The 24,048-nt window shown below is 37.7% G+C and overlaps 1 protein-coding gene across 1 annotated transcript in view; it reads right to left on the bottom strand.

Moving 5' to 3' along the window:
* GYS2 (glycogen synthase 2) overlaps positions 1-21,125 on the bottom strand; it is a 40,197-nt gene extending 19,072 nt beyond the window's left edge. Inside the window, exons 1-7 of the mRNA XM_024575559.3 lie at positions 20,681-21,125; positions 13,923-14,104; positions 11,137-11,328; positions 9,300-9,482; positions 3,933-4,077; positions 3,339-3,456; positions 2,943-3,063 (exon numbers count right to left, since the gene is read on the bottom strand). Coding sequence (XP_024431327.1) covers positions 2,943-3,063; positions 3,339-3,456; positions 3,933-4,077; positions 9,300-9,482; positions 11,137-11,328; positions 13,923-14,104; positions 20,681-20,801 — 1,062 coding nt within the window. The 5' untranslated portion in view covers positions 20,802-21,125. The remainder of the gene's footprint in view (positions 1-2,942; positions 3,064-3,338; positions 3,457-3,932; positions 4,078-9,299; positions 9,483-11,136; positions 11,329-13,922; positions 14,105-20,680) is intronic.
* Between the last annotated feature and the right edge of the window lie 2,923 nt (positions 21,126-24,048).

The raw sequence follows: 24,048 nt of genomic DNA, 5'->3' as shown, positions 1-24,048 counted from the left end.
TAGTTGATTAACAATTTTAAAATTCAAACAAAATATTTTATGGCATTAATCACATAAAATATAAGCAATTAACATTGATACTACAATCTTTTGTGTAATATTAGCTCACATTTATTTGAGCTAATAAAGGGTCAAAATTCATTCTTTAAAATTTCAGATTGGAAACTTAATGAGGATTTAGTTTTGTTTTATTCTATTTTTTTTCCTTAGCTTGTACACATTGATTTATACAAAAGATTATTTATATTTTTCTGTCATGTCTTTTAATTTTTTTGTTATTTTTTATTTTTCTGATTTGCATAGGTTATTTATTTAGGGTCAGTTAATTACACATTACCTTGAGAAGTATTGTTTTGCATAAATGACTTATATTCAGATGTTCTCATGGGGACACCTTCAATGTTTGGAGCAATAGTCTTCTAAGTTGAAACAACCTCTCTATTTTTATTTATTTTTTAAACTTTTTTATTGTTGTTCAAGTACAGTTGTCTCCATTTTCCCACTACCACTCCCCCCTGCCCCAGCCATCCCCACCTCCCACCCTCGAACCTACCCTCCTTTGGCTTTGTCCATGTGTCCTTTATACACGTTCCCTGATGACCCTTCCCATCTTTCCCCCCTATTGTCCCCTCCCCCTCTCCTCTGGTTATCAGTTTGTTCTTTATTTCAATGTCTGTTCTGTCACATATCTTGATTCTCTTGATACTGCACTTTATTTTTTTATCTCTAAGGTGAAGAAGCAAGCATATGCTCAGCCCTTTCATTGTGGCAGGTACTGTGCTGGGTGCTTTAAATGTATAATTTAACCCAATCCTTGAAATAACCATTCACAATAGATACCACTCTCCTTGGTTTACCAAGGTAAAAAGAGAGCCATGGAGGTTCAATATAGGAGTTTCAGCCCTTCTAACACATTACTGTTAGAAGGGGTGAGATTCTCACTGGGGTTTTTTGCCTCTAAAATCCATGGAGTTTTTTCCTCTTCCCACAAATACCATTGACCTAGCATCTCTCGGAAGGAAATGACATACCAAATAGCCATGGGAATGAAAGCCTAAACTCACTTAAACCATGAACAGATGAATGAATGCTCAAACAGAATGCTTCTGAAAATGACTATCTCCTCAATGGGGGGCATTTTACCACCTAATCTGTGGCCTCTGCCCTCTAGGGTCTGACAATTGATTCAAAAGACTATAGAAGCCATAGAACTGGAAACGCACTCCAGAAGTAGCCAATGTGCTCTTAAAGAATAAATGCACCATGTGGAAAGGGAATACCATCTTTTCAATTCTCCAGGGACATACCTATCTTTGATGTGCTGAATATTATTTGGCTGTTTCTTCACATCGAAAAACAAAGTGAATATTTAATAAATGTATAGATAAATTGATTAATGTCCCTAAATGTAATACATATTTGATGTAGTTGTGAGTCCATCTATAAAGTTTGTTGAATAGGTATATACTAAGAAATGTCATGGAATAAGATTTAAATAACATAGTCTTTTTTTGAAGGGCTCCAGAATCTGTGCCAAGCTTACGGGTTGTGTGGAGTGAGGTCTTCCAGGAAATCCTTCATATTTTATTTTTGCATTAAAATCTAAATGACAGTTTAAGTTTTCAACAACTCAAAACTGGAAACAACCCGAATACCCACAAACAGGTGAATAAATAAACAAAGTGGTATAGCTGCAAAATGTCATACTTCTCAGCAATATAAAAAGAATGAACAACACACAAGCAGTATTGAGGAATCTCAGAATGAATATTCTGCATAAGGGCACCTAGGGGAAAAAGAGTAAATGCCTTATGAGTTCTGCATAAGGACACACTTGTCACAATGTCTGCTCTAAGGCAAGGATAAATCTGTGTCCAGGAAATAAAAATCTAGTTGGGGAGTATTACAGAGCTCAGGAAAGTTGAGACTGTCTGAGTACGGCAATAAGATTGAAATTTTACACTGGACCCCTGTGAGCAATTTACTGCTATTTATTCCACATTGTATTTGATAGGATTGTAATATAAGCCAATAACTTTACTCAACAGCTTGACATGGTACCATTTTTATAGTTGTTTCTATAACTATAGGAACAGGCTTAAAATTTTTTTTTCCTTAATTAGTTGGAGACCTATTTTAAGTTCTGCCTTTCTGAGCAAAAAATTATTCTACATTGTTGGGAGTAGGGACCTCCTTTCTTCCTGTTTCTATGTGGTGGGTCATCTGGTTTCATAGTTGAAGACTCTCAGTCTAGTGGGGGAGGTGTGGCTATTGAGGTACAGAGGAACAGAGTTTGTCTGTGTCTGCCCCCTTCTACAGAGGACATCTGCTTGGCCATCAACCCAAGGTGCATGTTCCTCTGAAGGTCCGCTTCCCTTGGGGGAGGACGGTGATGTTCTGTGATGACGCAGCTAAGTCAGTACCAAAGTAGTAGCATCAGGAAGCCTGTTGTTGCCCTATGTCCAAGCCTCAGATTCCATGGTTAGTCCTTATCAGTTATTGAAAAGGTAAAATTTTGTTCTCCATTTGCTTGATTTCTCTATATTTATTTTCCAAGCAGTTACAAACTCATTTGGGGGCAATATTATAATGTTGCCTTAAGACATAGCACATACAATGGGATAAGCTTGTGGATCTCCTAAAAATATAACTAAGGACATAGACAAATATACAAGTGAACAATGTAGGAAACCCAATATGTAAATTAAAAGATCAAAGCCTGGGGTGGGGTGGAGGGATGGGGAGAAAAGGCATACAACTGTAATTGAATAACAATAAAAATTAAAAAAAAAGATCAAAGCCATATTTATACAGTTGTCATTTTCAATCTTCAAAATCATATATTTTCATAAAAACTGTTTAAGGAGCCAGAAAGTCCTTTCCTGCCCACAGAAGAAAGCCTTCCTACAAAAGCATTATGTAGCATCTTAGAGCTTTCTTACCCTCAGCAGGAAATTCAGCCTGGATAAGGACTCTAGGAAGATGTCAGCTCCTTTGTTTGAAAACTCGTACCTCCCAGCAATGAAAAGGAACAAAGTCTTTTCAAGATCAAAGTCCAGATGACTAAAACAAAATAAAGCAGTTTAAAATAAAATGAAGCATAAGCAACAAAATGTGCACATGAATTCTGTTACAGCGCAAAGGAGACTGGGAAAGGTAAACATGTACTATAACAATTCTGTTTTCTCTTTACTAAAGATCACTAAGGTCACACATTAATTTTCTTTTTTAAAGAATATTCTTTTTTATTAATTGTATTTTTTCCATGACCATTTATCCCCCTGATACCCTCTTCCATCTCCACCTACCCCCTACATCCCCCCCCACAATCAACATACCCATAAAAATGACCTCGAACAAAATCTTGTATCCTAGCCTTGTACATTGCATGTAGATTTTGAAACTCATGTACTGCTGAAAATTTCTTAACATTCAAGCCATTTGGAGTAATTACATCTGGGAAAGCAAAAATGAGAACTTTATGAAAATGCTCTTCTGAGAGAAGGTACCATTGTAGAAAAACAGTATATTTAAATTTATAAAGTTAGATTTCTATTACCATTCCTAGTTTATAACTATCATAGACTTCAAATTTCATAAATTTTCACAATAAATTGTTGAGGTAGGAAATCAGGAATACCTGACTGAAATAACCTTGGTATAAAATGACATAATATAATTAAAAGCAATAGTAATGATTATGCTAGTTTTATTGGTTACTGTGCACCAGGCGCTGCTCTAAACACTTCGCAATGTAACTCATTTAATCCTTGTAACAGCCAATGGAGTAGGTGCTCATATCTGCATTTTCAGAGGCAAAACCCCTTTTCCCCTCAACCGTTTTAGGCTTTTTTCTTTGTTTTAAACAACATTAGCATACTCCCCTGTCATTTAACTGAAAGATCAGTGACAATCTCAGGGCTAACAATTACCAGGCTTTCTCTTCAGCATATGTTCTGCCTCTATCGCTGTTATCTCCGAAACCGTGGCGAACACGTGGGCACAGTGGACCGCGGCCCGCTCCATGCAGTACCGATGGTAGATCTGCCTTTCCCCGGCCTCTTTGTCTATGTTAAACTGCTCACAACAAAACAAAGCACACAAACAAGCTCAGGTACATTGGCTGACACGGTTCTTCCATACAAGCAATACAAAATCATGTATTTCTCCTATTGTGTTCCCTCCCACAAGGCTATGTAAAATTTAATGACCACAAAAAGTAATGATAATGTTTACTAAACCCATTACTAAGCACACAGCTACTTGTGCATTAAAAGGTGCTGTTTACTTCATTACTTCATTTTTGCTTTACAACTGCTATTTAACCCTCTGAGTAAATGTATTTCAACTCTGTTATAATCACAAAGAAATATTAATTTTTTTGGCATTTTAGTTATACTCCTACTTATCCCACATTTTGTCAATATTGAGCTAATTTCTTTCCCTGGGGTCCTTATCATATTTTTGCCCATAAACAATGAAATAAAGCTGAATTAAGCTTGATCGCAAAAATAAAGATAATTATTATTATCCTTAATTCACTGAAAGGGAACCTGACAGAGAAAACAAATGCTTTACCAAGGATCTAGAAATCCTACTGATATATAATTTCAAGAGTGTACAGTTACGTTAATTAGTGTGTTAGATTGTGTAATCATTCATTATTCTGGGTGTCTCAACTTAAATAAATACACACCATAAGCCACACCCCACAACTAAAGAGTTGGCAACAGGTGTGGGCTTTGGCCATGTGGCTTAGTTATGGAATGCAATGCCTCGGACTGCTGTGTAAGAAAGTAGCAGCATCTAAGGGAAAGAGCTGTGTAGTTTATGGTGCTGTGTCGGCAACACACTTTGCATGTGAGAGGCTTTTCAACACTATGTATCAGGCACTCAGCTAGGCAGGATATCCTGTTTAATCCTCATAAACCACCAACACATATTTTGTCTTCATTTTATGGAGGAGGAATTGAAACTTTTAAAGGTTAAAGAACTTTCTCAAGGCCACATTCCTGCCACGTATCTGAGCAAAGGCCGAAACTGATTCAAATCAGTCTGACCCCAAGCTCGTGCTCTCACCTGCTTTTATACCAGTAGACTCTCACTGGATCAACAAGTCAGTCCCCAAACTACTACATCACAGAGGGGAAACACTAAAACAAAGATTTATTAGATGTCTCTAAAGATCAGAACGAGGAAATTCTTAGAATATTCTTTCTTGACTGCAATGTTTGGAACTCTCTCTCTGATAATGGTTGAATGAGGTCTCTATGAGGTATCCCTCGATCAGTACAAGTTTTTCTTCAAAGCTTTACATGACTGGTCTTCTTGATTCAGCCAACTCTCTCACTCAACCATTATTTACTGAGTAATTTATATGTTTCTCTTACTTTCAAAGAGCTTATAAATTAATGAGAAAATGGGTAGAAATTAGGCAGACATGAAGAAGTAACCAAATAAGGTATAAAATCAGAACAGGACAGGGAAAATTACCTCATACTATATGAGAGAACCATGAGTTGTTCATCTTTATATCTCCAAGTTAATTTGATGACTAAAATGGTATCTGGACTTTATCTAAAATGGTATGAAAGTGTAGTTTAAGGAAAGGTTATTTTAGGCTGAAAATTTAGTTGCCCTAAAGAATAAGTATTGGGTTGGGTTTATAAGTAAAAAGTTCGTTTGTTTTTTTCTGTAAGATGTCTCTAGTAGCTCTTAGTTGTCTTTAACTTCATTCAAAACAACTTTGTTAGGTTGTATAGTGACAGCTGTCATGTCAGCATGCATTTAACATGACACATCAAAATCTGTGAATTTTTGTGTAGCCATTTTAATATTGAAGATGCAAGAAAATAAGCAATATTTTTGGCATATTATGCTTTATTATTTCAAGAAAGGTAAAAACGCAACTGAAACGCAGAAATTGTGCAATGTATAGAGAAGGTGCTGTGACTGATTGAACATGTCTAAAGTGGTTTGCGAATTTTCATGCTGGAGATTTCTCGCTGGATGATGCTCCATGGTTGGTTGAAGTTGTTAGCAATCAAATCAAGACACTGAGAACAATCAATGTTATACCAATTGATTATAGATTGTAGACATGGGAGATAGCTGATGTACTTAAAATATCCAAATCAATAAAGTTATTCATGAAAATGAAAAAATGTATCTTTTATTTTGTGAAAAAAAACTCCAGACTTTTTGATCAACCCAATAATATATATAAAATCTTATGGCAAGTGCAGAAAATACCAAAATGCCTGATGTGAGGGCGCAGCTTTGGGTATAGAATATAAGAGACATAGGAAGTCAATATCCTGGTGGGATATAATAGGGTCAGATCCCAGAATTCCCTGAAGACAAGGCTAGGAATTTGGCCTTTGTCCTGTATACAGTGGAAAGACTGAATGGGCTTGTGTAGTGATGTGGTGAAGACACAGCCTATGTTTAAGAAAAATAACGCTGGATACAAGTGCGAAATCTTTTTTATCTCACTGAGCATTTTGCCAAGAGAAAATGAGGGAACGCTTGTCAGATATTTACAAAAGTGCCTGGCACATAGAAAGTGCTCTGAAACTTTAGCTATGCTATTATTTATTGCTACTATTGAGAATCATATGATTTCATACATGGAGTAGCATTTAATATTTAGACACGTAGAGATGGGAAGACAGGTTTCTGAGTGAGTAAACCAAGTACGCAAAGATGCAGGTCTTGGTGAGGACAGTCGCTTGTGCACGCTTCTGCCACCCCCGGTCTCACAGGGCCCCTTATCTTTCAGGCCTGTGGTACGCCTGGCCACACCTGTGGCTTCACAGCAGCCCTAACTATTTACATGTGTTGTCTGCTTTTCCCCATATTCATGATAGTACATTAAATCTCTGTCTGACGATTTCAACATCTAAAACGTATTGGGCCTGGTTCTTTTGACAGCTGAGCTGCCCAGGGTTTTTCTGCATTTCACAGCTTTTTGTTGTTGTTGAATTCTGGATAATGTGTAAAAAAGAACAAAGAATGAAGTAAAGTGTATATTAGCCACTAAAAAACAGTCCAGCGACAGCAGAAGGTAACTCTGTAGTTGAAGCTGACTAGTTCAAAGCCTGGTCAGAGGAAAGAGTTAAGATGCACCAAACAGGTGTCTATGGCTGCCTGCACCGTCTTCTAATCCCAAACAGCATCGTCCTCACATTTCCATCAGGGGAATTCTGTTGCTATTAAGAAAAGAAAGGCCAAAAACCTAACAAAACTTGTTGAAAAAGCATCAGTTATCTAACAAGAAAAAAATTGGAAACATCTTGGAGAATCTCAGAAATTCACATGGTGGCTAAAAATGGTTAAAATCCTATTTTAGCTAATAAATTTAACTAAAAACTTAAACCAATCTCAAGGTCTTTGTGAACTGGTTAACAACAAAAATGTTTTTAGTTAGCAATTATTCTTTGAGTAAAATAGTTCCACCTTTCTGATTTTATAGAAGTTAAATACTGTTATTTTTATTCTCATTTCCCCACCCCTACGTCACGTTTCCTCGCCTGAGCCAGAACTTACTGAGACAGATCTTGGGTGTCGTATCAAAGACCAAATGATGACTCATTTCTTAGGTCGAACTTTTAAAAGCTTTTCGTGTGTATAATTTGATGTTTTTATGTATTACCCAAATTCTAAACCCAATGTGAGCCTGGGGAAAGGGTCTGCTATGGAAAATAATTATAGGGTGTTTCTCTGTAAGAAATGGTTATGAGTTTAACTCAAAATCTAGTTCTTGACTACTTGTTATTTACTAGTCACTCTGCTGGGCAGGATATTTTATTAGAACAATGGGCTGGGATCTGACTATGCTTATATATTTCAACCAGTGAGGGGCTTTAAGCTGGGGAGATATATAATCCGATTTGATTACTGTATGATATAAAAACTGACCTTTATCAAGAAGATAAAGTTGTAATATAGAATAACTACTTACTACCATGCATTTATTCATGAAAAACTAATAACAGCTGATGTATATTATTCATTGTTTTTATTAATTATTATATAATGGTCTAAGTATTCTACAGTAAAATATTTGATATTGCCTCTAATATTTGTTATTTCACAAAAATCAAAGTCTGCTCTTCTCCAGGAAACATGATTTTTGAGCTTATCACAGATCACTGGTTTGCCCTTATTAGTCTACTGCTATATCACATGCCATTGGGAAATCTCCCTGATCTCCTGCCTTTCTGAATCCCTTGGTGACTTTATTTTAAATGTACATCTTATGTTTACAATGTACCTTTAGGGTAGCTGACCTTTTCATACGTCAGCTCTTATCAGGACCCTTCATTGCCTTGCAGATTTAGTGTGTCAGGAAAATCTCTCCTGCATTCAGTGTCAAAGTGTCTTCGAGGTAGTAGGATAACTTTTACAACCGTTATCTAAGTATAATTTATGTGTTACACACGCACAAACCACACATTCTGGTTCATAGAATCCTAGCACTTTTTTAAACTGGGAAGTCTTTAGAAATCAATGTTCCAACTTCCTAATGTTCCTGATAGTAAAATAGAAACCTAAAATGGTAAATTGATTTGATTGGCAAAGGAGATGCCAAATCTGCAAAATGCCTGACTTTACGGTATGCGCATGCTTTGTTGATATTATTGACATATGATATAAAAGCCATACTTTAATCTGATTTAACTGATGGAAAATAAAAGAAAGAAGTCAAAGCTGAATGACTTTGGGTCATAGAATTGGGTGGTCTTCCCAATAAGCGGACACAATTGTTTGGTTGTCAAGGACACACATCCTTCTTTTGAATAACTTCTGTCTTATTTGACCCCGACAAAACCCCACCTACACATGGCAGGGTTACGGGAGAAACTGACCATTCACTCACTGGGACAGAGGAAGTAAGGCTCAGAGCGCAAGCTGCATGTCTAGGATCACAGTCCTCTAGTCACCACGCAGAGCTGTGTGTGGATTCAGGATCCTCACAGCTCCATGCTCCGGGGTACACAGGAACCCCACCTTGTGTCACACCCCCGCCCCACCCTGGGCTGTGTTGGATCTTGGATCTATTGCCCCAAAGTGAACACACACAGACTCTCACTGCTACACTCCACTGCACTCTGAACAAAGTTAAACTCTATGAGCTCCCTGTCACCCGGGGGCAGCTTTGTCATGAATATTGATTAGTTAAAAGGGCATTTCTGCCATGTGGCTGGCAGATGAAATGTCAAGATCAATACTTCTCATCCTTCAGCTTCAATGGTCGGGGAAACAGTGTCGAGAGAGAAGGTGGTAGGACCATTTACCTTATCAAGATGGTTGTAAAAATCAATGTTTGCTGCACAGAGATACCGCCCAAGCAGTGTGGCATGAGTGGTAAAAATTGTAGCAATAGGAAGTTTCCGGGCTCGAGAAAGGATCAGTCCAGTTCCGGCCTGCCATTCGTGGAAATGGGCAATGACCTGTTTGCTTTCTGCATGGTCTGTCACCTACATCAGAAAAGCAGCATGTAGAAAAGTTGGTGAAGCTTGATCTTGCCCATGGCCCACAGCAGAAAAAAAGTTATCATGCCTGTAAATTTTAGCACAATTTAAAGGGATCTAAATATGAAACATGCAGATTTAGCACATGTGTTTTATAGGATTCAGGAACATGTTCACAAGTGTGAGCTGTCCTCACTTAGCATACAGCAGGTCACCTGGAAGGCTTGTCAAGCATTGACGTCTGGGTTCCATTCCCAGGTAATTTAATTCAATGGTTCTGGGCAGGGAGGCAAGAATTTGCATTTCTTACAAGTTTACAAGTGATGCTGCTACTGATGGTCTGGGAAGTACTCTGACAAGCACTGACTTAGGCTAACTCCTCTGTGTTCTAAAGCATCTGCTCTTCAGCAAGTTCTTCACAGCTATGAACAGTTGCACGGGCCAACAGTGCTGCGGAAACAGGTGGCAGCAGAAGCAGCACTGGCTCCAGAAGACCTGTGAGGATTTTTCAGTGTCTTTGTTTACCTTTTAAACCAAAGACAATAGGTACTTCTGGTACTGCTTTACTTTAAAGGAAGTTGGGGCTCACTTTCCTGCTTCTCTCTGCTCTATTCCCTTTCACAGAAGGGGTGCTGGCAGATGCTCACATGTACCCTTGAAGGCTGGCTTCAGCTCCACATGGCTGGCAGTGGCTCAGGGAGGCAGTTTGCAGAACTGCATGCTTCCAGGAGTTGGTGACACTAATAGATGCTGGAACAAGAGTTCACACTGGCCATTACACCAGACCCACCAGTACCCTCACCCTTCTTCTCCTATCCTGTCATCCACACAGAGCAATAGGCCAGTTTCTGCATCCTCTCCTCTGCTTCAAGGCACCCTGTTATTGGCTATTGGAATATGACTGCATCAGTAATAAAGACTGGCTAGAGGGAGCACACTCCCAGCATACAGTTGTTCTGGGACTTGTGCTTAGACCACACCCCCACTTTGCTAGGGGTGCTCTATCTTTACCATCTAATTTTAGGTTAGGCATCATCATCTTGTACTACATAGAAGACAAAGGACTCTTACTGCCATGCTTTGAGGACTTAGTAGAGTGCAAGCGTGGCTCACTTAAAGAAGACTAGTTTTTAATATTCTTTTAAAAAACATCTCACCTATGGGATATTTCACTGCTAGAGATTCCTTAGCACCTGCCGGAATCACTCCAGCCCCGAGCTCGTGAGGAAAACATCTAAAAGTCCCTGCAGTTACACAAGTACTCATACATAAAGAAGCCAAATATTTCAAGGTATTTTCTATTCCCTTGATTCTAGAATTCACATACATAGTGCATAAGGCATGCTATTTTTCCTTGCATATATATTGAGTATCATTTATGTAGCAGGCAACATAAGTGGATTTTTATATAATCATTCATGCTAAACCTGACATGATGTAAACATTAATAAGCATTATTATTACTCTTTCCAAAGTCTGGTTTTTAGTTTGAGGAACACTGAACATTATCTCAGGAATGCACTAGGACTGATGCCAATCAGCAATGGCATCATCTCAAAACTCACTTACTCTAAAGATCATGCGATCATTGCCTGGCAATGCTGCATCCAGAATTCAATTGTGCTGCTCCTCTGTTGTCTGACTACACAGTAAACTGTACCTCTTTTAAGAACCAGGCAGTTAAAGATCCAAATATCAACATATCGTTGGCTTCTCGGTCATGATGAGGGATGCCGACACTGCATGCTTCCCAGAGGTCACCCTTCCACCTGTCCAAATTCCAAGCCGAATACCCTATGTCAAAGAGCACCACGTAAGGACTTCCTTCTATCAGCCATCTTCCAAAATGTACCTGTCGTATAAAGAACACAGAGCCACGTGGTCATGCTAGGCAATGGAAGTGAGGAAATGTATTTGTGCTCATAGGATGTAAGCTGTATTTAGAACGCAACAGTGAACTACATATGCTATACAGAAAACCACAGTGATACCACAAAGCATCTGGTATTGGAGCCTGAAGATGGAGTGGGCTTGCATCCACTCATCTAAAATCTCCAAGTTTTTGCTTTTATTAAATGTGGTCATTTAAAAACTAAGTATCTAGATTATGTCATTGAGCCTATGACCCTGAGCTTATAGTTTTATGATTTTATATCACAGTATATGTTTTAATGATGGAGTCATAAGATGAACTGTTCTGTATCTTTAACAACTTGTAACTGGATATAATTTCTACCGTGTCACTTATTTTCCTTTATGCAACAGGGCTTCAAATATTTCCTGCTAGAAAAAGTTTTTTTCTGTTGACAAATGTGTATGATTTCTCTTATTCCTCCTATTAAAAAAATGTTACTAAAAGTGTTTCCCAATATGGTGGCTGCCAGAAATCTTAAGTATATTTTCTAAAATACATTATCTTGTTAATCTAGCATAGCAGCTCAAAGTCTAATCCTATTACGTTCTTGCCATCAATTCAACCGCTAATTCGGTCAATTGCACAATGACCTCCAAGACTGCCAAGTTGCCCCATTGCACAGACACTGAAGTTCGACAACACTGACTCTCCATCTGTGCAACTTTGTGCACTTCCACTCAGGCTTCCGATTGCTGCTGCAGAAAGTCACGGTTGTGTATATTGTGACACTAAAAAGTCATGACAATACATCAAAAGGGTCCAGGAATCCCTTTATCTATCGATTGAATGCTTTTTAGAACTTCTTCCTCCAAAATTCTCTTATTTTAACACTTGCCTTCTAACTCTCCTAAGATGACCTTTAACTCCTGCTTCAGTAAGATCATCCAAAAACACTGAATGAGACCATACTGAATTCTGCATTAACGTACCTCTATTTGCATTCACCCTGCGCTCCCTGTTTAAGTGCAAGTGGGGAGGAGTGATCCTCTCACGAGTGCTGTGGATCTTGTTCCCACTGCCATTCTCAATGACCTCACTTTCTTCAATCATCCATTTCTTCTGAACTTTCACCTTCTCCCTGTCTACCTGATACTACTTTTTGGCATATAAATATTCTCAGGTCTCACATTTAATAAAACACTAATTCTCAAAACCATCACTCTGAAACTACTTAATCTATCTTTCCTTTTCATAGAAAAACTCATAACCACAATTTTTATACACTTTATTCACTATTCATTCATTCCTTAACCCACTGCAATCTGATATAACCTCTCCTTCCTTTGAAGCTATATTTAACAAGTTTACCATTAATGACCTTAATGTTTCTAAACCAAATGTCCCTTGTTCAATCCTTGGCTAATTTAGTTCCTTTCTCATACTTGAAACTCACTTTTCCCTTGTCTTGACATCACTATTTCTGTTGTGATGGCAAAAATCATCAGAAACCTAGTGGCTTAAGCCCTGGTTGGTGTAGCTCAGTGGATTTAGTGCGGGACTGTGTGTGGGCCAAAGGGTTGTTGGTTCGATTCCCAGTCAGGGCACATGACTGGTTGCAGGCCAGGTCCCCAGTAGGGGGCGCGCAAGAGGCAATCACACATTGATGTTTCTTTTCCTCTCTTTCTCCTTCCCATCCTCTCTCTAAAAAATAAATAGATAAAATCTTAAAAAAAAAAAGAAAAGAAAAAGAAACCTAGTGGCTTAAAACAACATAAATTAACTATCTTACAGGTTTGGGGGTTGTAGTATGAAATTGGTTTTGTGGGTTAAAATTAACATGTTACCAGACTTTCATTCCATCTGTAGTCTCTAAAAGAGAACCTACTCTCTGGTCTTTTTCAGCTTCTAGAGACCACTTGCATTCCTTGGCTCATGGCCTCTTCCTCCACCTTCAAAGCTCGTTGTGCCAACTTCTGTGTCCATTGTCACATCTCCCCTTCAATTCTGATTCTACTGCTTCCTCTTATAAGGACACTTGTGATTACACTGGGCCCACCCAGATAATCCAGGGCAATTTCTTCATCTCAAGACCCTTAACATAATCACATCGCAAAGTCCTTATGCTGTATAAGGTAACATTATCATAGGTTTTGAGGATTAGTTCTACATCACTATCTGTGCTTCCACTTCTGCTGTCTCCGACTTCTATTAGTGTAGATGTTCTAACATTGACATCCCTAGGTTTGGCTCAAAACTTTTGCTCTTAGTCTGTAAACTTCCACTGAATAATGTTATCAACACCAATTGTATCAACCACAATTTAGATACAAATGACTTCCCTAGAAATATATCTACCCTTCACCTTCTACTGAGCTCCAAACCTATTACACTACTAGGTATTTTCCTAGGGTCTTCACAAGGTGCCTCAAAAATGTACTTATTTAAAATCCAGCTCATCATCTTTCTCACAAACCCGCTCCTTTCCCCTTAGTAGACGAATGGTCTTCTCTTGTGAGTTAATGAAAATGGTCTGATTTCCCATCACAGTTTGCTAAGACCTGTCAAGTGAAGTGTCGGTCAGGTGCCTTTACCTGGCAGCCGTGCTTGTTCATTGTATCCACTGCTCTTCTGACAGCCTCATTTGCAGGCTCACACTGTTCCACCTGAGTCTTCATGTTTTGCTCAAAATAGGGACCAATCAGGAAATAATTGTCTCCCCATTCATCTGCTGTTACTCTGGCCTTTGTCTGAATCACAGTATAGATGCCACCAACTGTTAAAAAGAAATGTTTCATTATCATTCAGGTTAATAATTCATTTTAAGTGAATAAAGGCATGGAAGTGAGTTCCCATTTTTGAGTAAGTATGCAGGATCTATCAAGCATGAAGGTTTATTTAACTTCCTAAGGGAAAGTTTTTAAAGGACACTAACAAGCAGTTAACTCAATTTATTTCATGCATATTTTAAAGCCCCCACTGGGTGCAGTCAGAGAGTAGCAGGTTGGCAACAGCAGAGCAGTACCAACATTTCAAAGGACTCTGAAGGGACCACTGGAGTGAAGCAGACTTGGTTTAATGCTCTATCCACATGTAAGTGTCGAAGTTGGAGCAAACAGCCATTGTCACATCATATGCCCTCAGCTGCAGTAGTCGCCGTGCACCCCTTCTCCTACAGCGGTCCAAGAAGGGGCTAAAGTATATACAACGGTCACTGCTGAAATTATGAGCAAGTCCCCCAAGCTAAACAGCCACTTTCCTTCTCAGGTACCAAGGTAAGGTAGCTTCTGCCAAGATGAAAGAGCTAATGGATTTTGAGGGGTAACGCTCGGCCCAGCTCTGATGTCAAATGCAGCGAGACAAATACAGATTTTCACATGGCATATCACATTTTCCCCTCTGGTATTGTGGCCGCCACTATTAAAACACAAAACCGATAATATATATACTATTGGAAAATATAGATATCCTTGTCCACGTATAGAAAATTGTCCTGGAGGATATTATAATATAGAAAAATTATGACCAAATTAAATTGAACTCACTTAACCTAAGGCTCAAGTAGCTCATCTGTCCAATGGAAGTAAAATAGTATTTAGCTCAGGGAAAAGGGGAGCTAGCAGCAACAGTATTCAAAACTAAGCCTCATTAAAAAGGTAATCTTTGAGTAAGTACTAAACGGGGTGAAGAAATACGGCAGGTAGATACCATGTGGAAGAATATTTTAGGCAGAAAGAAGGGCTAGAGCCAAGGCCATGATTAGGATCAACAGTGGGCAAATGAAGAGTAATGGGCATCTAGTATTGAGGTTCAGTACCCAGGTAGGAGGAAGAGAGAGGGCCAAGAAGAAGAAGATTTTCAGCAAACTTAGGCTATTTCTTGTGCTGGCTCTAAACAATCATCTCATAAGAGAAAATGAAAACAGTCTGAATCAATTCCTTGAGCAATACTTCGTGCTGTGAGCTATATAGGCAAGGGTATGACTCAAGAAATTCTGTGTGAAATCCCAAAGCTAATATGGATACCGGCACCAATCTTCAACTCCATTTCCAAGAGCAATTTTTTTTTTAATTGAGAAAAAAACCTTATTTTTTACTACAGTTTTCCAGAAGGTATTTTAATTCATCAGGATATTGGGTTTGATAGTTACTCTAGTTCTTAAATTTCCTATTCCAGTAGCTTGGAGTTTAATAAATCTGATTGGCAGTCACAATCTATGGTCAAAAGATAGAATGACTACCTGTGAATTTTTCTTTAAGCCTGAGCCACTCAAAATATACTTTTTGGTAAATCGTCTATTGAGAAATAAGACAAAATGTTGATACTACTATATCATGCTAACAGGATTCATTAATTTATAAAACAGAAGAGCTAATGTAACTCCCAAAATGTAAATATTATATGCAAACAATTTTTATATGAGCCACATAAACTTATTGTCCTTAAAGACTTCATCTTTAAGAAAAGGCTTTTTGACTGAGCAGTCTGATAATGAGGGCTCCATTGCAGCTCAGATGGCAGGTGGTGAGGGCAGCACGAATGCAGGAGGAGGAGCAGCACCTCTTGCAGGCACCTAGACTGGAGCAGGACAGACATGATGTACCTGTCCATTCAGCAATGAACCTGAGTCTACATGAATTGATGCCAACATTAAGTACACCTAAATATTTCCCCCGATTCCAGAAAACTTTATAAAGCATAAAAACTATTTCTTGAGGAAAAACAAATTTAAAGAAATAGTTTGCAAAAGCAACTAAAAAGAACTTTTCTTTAGGGTGTGTCATACTTTAGTACAAATTTAAATATATATATGAGTATATATGTTTTTTTCAAATAATTTTCCCCTTCTGCTGACTTGTTTCCTTCATCTTCATCTTATCAGGGAGAATATGTTATCAGGTTCTGATGGCACACGTGTGTCAACTGCCTTATTCACATTTGTTCTTGAAATCTCTTTTATTTGCAACTATGTATCATGCCCAGAGATCTTAGAACATCCTTGTTCATTAGATTATGTGTTTCAAATTCAAATACACTTGAGTGAATGAAAACACATTTTTATTTGCTAAAGGACATAAGGGAGAAGAGAAATGTTTTATTTGAAAAAATATGGTTAGTTTTGGGAATTGAAATGTAAAGATAAACATAGTCAATTAATCTGCTACCTCCTTTTCCTATTTGAGGACTTCAGTATTGATATAGGTAGTCCCCAAATAGCCTTACAGTGTTCATAAATACTATGGCTATGTCCTTTCAGTCTATCAGGAATGAAAATGTAAAATGTAAAAATAAAAGTCTATCCCATATTGGTTGAGGCCTGATTGTAAATAAGTCTCTCCCTCCAGACATCTCCTCTGTGGAGGGGAGCTCGTACTGCATTTCATATGCCCAAGCTCCAATTTAGCCTCTCTCTGTCCTTCCCGTATCTACATGACAACTAGTTTGCATTGATTCTTACTGTTTACCAGAAATTCCTCTCTTGGTGTGCTAATTGGAGGTGAGTGTGACAGCATAGATATAAGGTCATTCCTATGTTCTAATTTGAGCTTTAAACCAGAGGTTCACCAACACATATTTTTAATAAATTATTGTTTTACCAAACTCTTCACTTTCAAACATGTACTTTGGATTTTATTGATCTATATATTTTTTCCCGAAACAACATGGGAGCTATCTTTAGTATGAGGGCAAAGTATAAAGCCTTTCATATGAAATGGGAAACGAGCCCCCATGGCAAATATGTCATGGAGGTAGCTACAACCCCAAGTTCTCAGCTAGACACACTGATGATGTTGCTAAAACCAGGATTCCAAAGCAGTATGGAATATGGATAGCAGCCAAGAGAGGAGGCATTGTACATATGCACATAAATTAGGAGTATCTTCACTATTTTTAAATGTTGGAAAGTTACAGAATTTGGAAGTCATATGGCTTCAACATGAATGGCTAATCCTCTGACCCTTCTGTCTCAAGGCACAGTTGCAGAAGCAGGGTAGTCATTGTACAATTAGAACGTCATTCTTTGAAACAGCAGGGCTGGTAAAAAGAGAAAGTAAATGTGTCTACTGATGACAGTGAACAAATATTTGTACCCCCAGCGCTTTCCTGGGCCTGTGGTTCAAATCAAAGCAGCTGCAGCCTCAGGCAGCAGGAGGGGAGTGCTTAGAGCCAGGCCATGCTCACACCCCACCTTGATTATACCACAGTGTCGACCCCTTGTGCTACACGGGAGGAGTGCCAACATGGCAATCTGGGTAAAGAGGAAGTGGGGGGAGCAGGGCTCCTCTTAAATCTGTATGTGCACCAAGCGTGGTTTTTCCATAGATTGTGGGTTTCGTGCGGTATAGTTTGAGATGCCACTGACAGCCCACTGCCCATCCACACCAGGCCAGGGAACCTCAACCCCAAACTACTGTGTCACCCGTGATTGTAACAACCCTGTTCCATATCTTTTTGTCCACTTTCTGCTTTTGTGTTTAAAAACTGACTCATGGAATCACTCAAAGTCAAAGCCAGTCTGATAATGAATGATCCAACATATTCATTTTATGAATAAATTTTACATTAGCATTCATTATTTGTGACAAGGTCCATTAAATTCTTTTTAATGATTCTAAATATCTTGAATATGATGATTGATCCATAGTCTACGATGATTTGGGCAAGTCTAGGTAGGAGAAAGGATTGTAGTAAGAGGTTTGTTTCCAGCCCCCATCTAGTTATAGCCCGGGCCCTGCAGATACATGCACACATTAGGGAGTCTGAGCATCTTGTACTTTCTCTTGCACTCACAACACTTGACTATAAGTGCATGTTCACTGCCTGTCTTCCTGCAAGTCTGTAAATTTTGGAAGACTAGGGATCAATTCTGTATTGTTAAACTCTATGCCCCTCATCTCCCACTGCCTGACATCTAATAGACACTTGATGGATCTCTATTGAACAATAAGTGGATTATTATAATAACAAATGGAAGAATGAATAAATGCAATAAACTCAAGGGTAATATGAACAAGTAAAAAAGGTTATCTTGAGGTCTGAAAATTAGCATCCAATAATTTAACTATGACTCTCTCTCATTTGTTATATTTTACACATTTACATTGTTGACAACATTTTGGCGTTAAGGATTTTTTTTCCTCTAAGAAATCTTTTGTTTTCTTGGATATAAATACATTTCCTGTTTGCCACCACAAACCATTATAAGATGGCTGAAGCATATTACATTTATTCATTCATGAAGAAACTGATATTCAGTTAGTTTAAGGGCGTTTTTACAAAGTCTCAGAAATCTATGATCTTTGACTACAAGCCCTGTGTTCTTTCATCTATAGAAAATCTGCTTAGGCAGTAGGTGTTTTAATTTTTATTCTTGTGTGATAATTAAAAAGAGAAGTGGACTCACAGGAGCCATAACTGCCAGTTCCAACCCTGTAATTTACTTGGTCATTAATGCCTGTAGATGTCTGTTTCATCAATGAAACAGAGGAGTTCGGTCCATGATCTCTAACCTGCCTCATATCATGGCTATGAACCAGAGGGAAATAAAACTTCAAAGTAAAATTTAAAAGGAAACTACGGTGTCAACGCATTGTGAGAGGTGAACACAATAATTGTCCATTCATGTAATCACTTCTAAAAAATCAAACTGTAATAGATATTAAAATAAAGATATGTTGGAGATGATATCAACTTGGATAAATCACAGGGTGGGTCACTTCTTGAGACAACAAAACTCCCTTTCTCTTGCATGGGAAATGAAAGGCAGTGTAAGGTTGAAAATAAATGTATTTATTTCTTCACTTAAAAGGAAAAATCCCTCTGAGCAATTTCTACGTGCCAGGTACCATTCTAGGCCTCGGCATCAGCACGCATGTCATCAGGATAAAGATCCATGGATAACAGTTTGCACCAGAGTGTGCCCAGCCCCGGGAGACTATGTCCCTTAAGGTTTGCTAGATGGAGAGAACAGAGGGAAGGAGAAACGGCTCTCTGCTCGGGTGCTAGAACTCATGCAGGCATCCTCCGAACTGTGTCCTGGTGCTAACAAATCCCTTCAGTTTTTACCACCAAGAAACTATTTTCGAGTGCCTGCCTACTCTGCAGAGCAAACATTTATTTAAAGGCACGGTCTGAGATTTATGTGTAACAGAGATGGCTCTGTTCCCAGGAACATGGGGCATATTTAAAAACACTGAGACTGGATAAAAGAACATTTAAAAACAGATATTTATAAAATACTTCACTTCTCACTTTGTTCTCTTACATTCATTCGGTGCATTTCTACATAGGCAGAATTGACTTTTAATTTTGATTTTATGAATTTTATGAAAGCATATGCATGAGAACTTTGAACAATTAGCATAAAGTGAATGTCTGAACAGATGTCAAATATAATTACTCCACTTTCGTGGTTATGCTGGCTCCAATTAGCCAAAAGGGAGTAATGTATCATATTCACATTTTCATTCCAGAGTCTTTAAATTCCACGTTACCACTTCCTTTCACCCATCAATCACTTTGCTTGGTTTTTCACAACCCTGAAGAATTCAACCTTCAAAACTTACTTTTTCTTACTAATATTCCCTCAATAGTCTTCACACTTTTAAACTAGAGAATATCAATCCATAAGAAATTCCCTTTTCACAGTTTCACACATACCATTCTTATTAAAATCATTTAGGTTTAATACTTCATTTTGCCCTCTCTAATCCAGCACAAATGAGATTATACCTTATTAGGACATTTTAATTTTCTTAATTTAAATATCTTAATTTTTCTTAGTTTTAATTTTCTTGATTTCTTTTCTTAGTCTATAATTTCTATGCATGTATTATTGAAAAATTAATTTTATTCTTAAATAGGAGCTCAGTATTATGCTTTCTGAGCTGCTTCTAAGTTAAAACTTTAATCCCAAGCTGATCTTGAATTATTAGGAACATTATGAAATATTTCACATAACTGCTATCAATCTAGGCAGTTAAAGTTTCTCCTTGGTCCTGACCAGGTGCAGTTCATCCTAAAATAAAGTACAAAATTTTGTTTTCTGCTGGAAAAAAATCATAAAACCTAAAAAGTAAATAACTTTTTATTTCTATTTTGCCATAACATGGGTTTCAAATTTTAATTTAAATGCGCTTTCACTGGCAAAGATGAATACTTCCATGTTTCTCTCCCTTCAGCACATAAACACAAGTCTAAGTTTTTATTGCCTGTTGAAATAGACACAGTTAAATGTAAACTTATGTTCAGTTTAAATACTCCCTACTCACAGGCAGTTCATTTCATTAATTCATTCTTCTAGTCTACATTGTTCAGCTGTCAAATATCCACCTTCAGGGCCAGTACAAACCTTTATTGGTCACTTCCCAAGCAACTTCAAAGAGCAGTAAATCCTCCACGGGAAGTTCTTCAACTTCCCACCGGGGAAGCCCACTGAGGGATGTCACCGACAGGGATCGGCCTCGGAGCATTGTTCTTCCAATCCTCTGAAACCGCTTGAATCACTCTTCCAGTGAACTGTAGGAGTGGTGCGCTTTAGAATCGCAGAGGTTTGAGGCTGGAAGATTTCAGACTTGGGTAGCTTCTCATAGGACTGAACCAGCAGAATGAAATCTCATGTGCTTTTCAGAGAGCTCCCGGTTGAAGGAGGAATTGTCACGTTCTCTGTGCAGCCTTTCAGGTGGGTCCACTGAGGACAATATCTCCAGTCAGAACCCAGATCTACCCAAACAACCCAGAGCTAGCTATCACAGGTAAAACCCTCAGTCCGGGGTTTAGGCAAGCTCCCTCTCTAGTGGCATCCTCCTAGGCTGATCACAACACATGTCCAGACCTTTAGCCCTTGTCCCTTTGACCAAATTCCTAGACTCACAGTCACCAATGTTCATTTCATCACTTCCGAAGGGATCCAAGATCAGCGATTCCCCTTATATTATAAAGTTTTCAAACCGTTTTAGATCACATGTAGAATTGACTGGGGCATATTTCTATGCTGTCAATCATTTTATATTTCCTAAATATAATTCTCCCTTTTGATTCTCATTTCTAGAGCATTAGAAAATTATTCCTGTTTTTTTAATTCTACATCTGCAAATTTAATTTTGAAGGTTAAGTATAGATTTTAGATTCCCTTTTCTTAATTTCTTTTTTTAATTCCCTATGAAAAAATATAAATGTAAGTGTGTCTTTGAGTATAACATACAAAGAATGTAGTTTTGACTGATCAGTGAGTAACAGATCATCATTTTAATGAGATAGTAGTAATTAAGTTTAGTCCTATTTGTACATTTACCACAAATATTTTTGAATTGATAAATAATGATTTAATGTATATAAAAATGTTCAAATATGGGGAAAATGCAAAATATACCAGGTTCTGGAATATAACCAGGATCACCTGCTAGTAAATGCCATATATTTGCTTTTTCATGTATTTGCATGTAAATAAGTATATGCTAATTTATTTACACACACACAGAGACACATTCTAGATTGTTCCTAAATGGAGTAGCAGCATTCAAAAGCATACTTAATTTTGAACTACAGTACTTTATAGATTTAGCTTACAATCAATATTTTTACATTGTCATTCTATATAACAAAACTGAAATTCAGAAAAAATATCCTTCACATTAGAATTATTTAGCAGAATTACCATAAAATAATGTACCACTTGTTCATACTATTACTATTTTATTTTTAATATTTATTATTGGTAGTACTATTTGTAACCTTTTGTTAGGTCTTTAGCCATTTTTTGTACAGTTGGCCTTATTGACTTAAGCCCTATTTTAAAATACATAAAACCATATTTCATTATCTAATATTAATAAATCAATGTGAATCAAGCAGATTAAATGGCTTTCATGATTCCTGACATGGCTGATTCTTATCTTTCCCTGTAAAAGTAAATTTAAGTATATAGTTTATTATTCATTCAATTGGTAAGAAAAAAGTTACATGGTTAATCAAAAAAATCAAGCACTAAAATAGTAAAGATAGGAGCCGAAATTATCGCGATGACTTTCTCCTTCACACAATGGTTTGCTTGTGTTGACATAACTTCTGTGATTCCTGCAAACACAAATTCCAATAAAACCAAACAGAAGGGCGTGCTGACGAGTAGTGAGAACTGGACGGCAGGGTGAGGAGAGAGGCACGTTCGCGGTGTGCAGTCTCGGCAACCCTGAGACGGGTCCTTCCAGGGAAAACAAGCCCCAGGATAGCCAATTCACAACATCCAAATCATACTGCCATACTTTATTCATTTGTAGTGCCACATACCTTGTGCTTGGTTGTCAAATAATCATTTGGGGGCCATGTACAATCTGCCACTTATCAGCTATGTAACCTCAAGCCAATTTCTTAACTAAGATTGGAATAGGACCACTTATATAGAGTACTTAATATAATGCCTAGCACTATATTAACCACCTTAGTAACTTTCCCTTTTATTTATAAGAGAAATATAGTGGTCTATCAAAAGCATTCCCTAGTAGTTACTATTGCAGAGGAAAGGCGTAAAATTATTTATTTTTCTTTAATTTTTTGAACATTGTGCCACATGCATATATTATCTGCTCAAATAATTAATTACATTTTGAGGGAAATGATCTAAGATCAATGAAAATATTTCATGACATGCTAAATAAAAACCAGTAACCACATAAAGCAAAATAATTGATTCAATTTTGTACAAAAAGTATACATACACGTCTACTAGTGGAGTACATGTAAGACTGAAATAAATAGAAACAAAATTCTTACAATTGTTTCTTTAGGTAGAACTGATAATGATTAATATTTATGTGTTCTCTTTTTCTTTACTAGCATTTTACAAATTTTATGCAATGAACATGTACACATATATTCATACCATACACAGAATAAGTAAAACAGGAAGTTCAATCAGATTGCCTCATGATTATTTCATTCATTCCACTCTCATCATTTTGAAAATCTTGATTCCTGGCTTTCACTTGAGGCTCTGCCTTAAGTACCAGCCCCCTCAGCAATGCATCATCCCCTAGTGACCCCTCAAAGCAGACATCTGATCCTATTGTCCCAACATGAGGACACTTTGCCAATTAGTTGCTTTTTAGTGGTGAATGCCTTTTTCAAACTTGCTCCTTGAGTCAACAAATGTGAAGTAAATGGAACCACATGAAATATGTCCACGGGATGTATCTTCATTGATCCATGATATGTGGATGATTCTCCCACTTTCAGATATGCGTGAAAAGAAAGGCATTCATTTATGCAATTAGATCCAGATGGGAACCAGAAAGTTCTCTGCTTCCCAAATGCTCTAAATATCCCTGAATACTCCTCTCGGATTTATATTGAAAGCATAAGTTAGTGAGCTAAGAGCAGAGAGAGAACAGTCATCCAGACAGAAAGGGAAGCGGGATTTCTCCAACATGGGAAAAGGAATCTCAAAAGTTCCTGATCTCTAATTTCACACTTACACTAACACTATCATTCTATGAAAAAAGGGTGATAGGACAATATGGAAAAAATGAAGATTTGTATTTGGTTTCCTTGGTAAGTATTCCAGCAGAGGTCACTAGACACATTTAGAAAAACCACATTTTTGTTCTGACATTTTGCAACCTTCTTGGAAATCTTTAGGATTTCAAAGACTGTATTACCTCCTCCTGCTTGTCCAAACAGATTCAGTTAATGTATTTATGAGCACCTACTATGTGCTATTATTCT

The sequence above is a fragment of the Desmodus rotundus genome, chromosome 3, assembly GCF_022682495.2.
Source record: "Desmodus rotundus isolate HL8 chromosome 3, HLdesRot8A.1, whole genome shotgun sequence".
NCBI lineage: Eukaryota > Metazoa > Chordata > Mammalia > Chiroptera > Phyllostomidae > Desmodus > Desmodus rotundus.
Note: the sequence above shows the minus strand (reverse complement) of the source record. Positions and strands in the feature narration are given on the sequence as shown.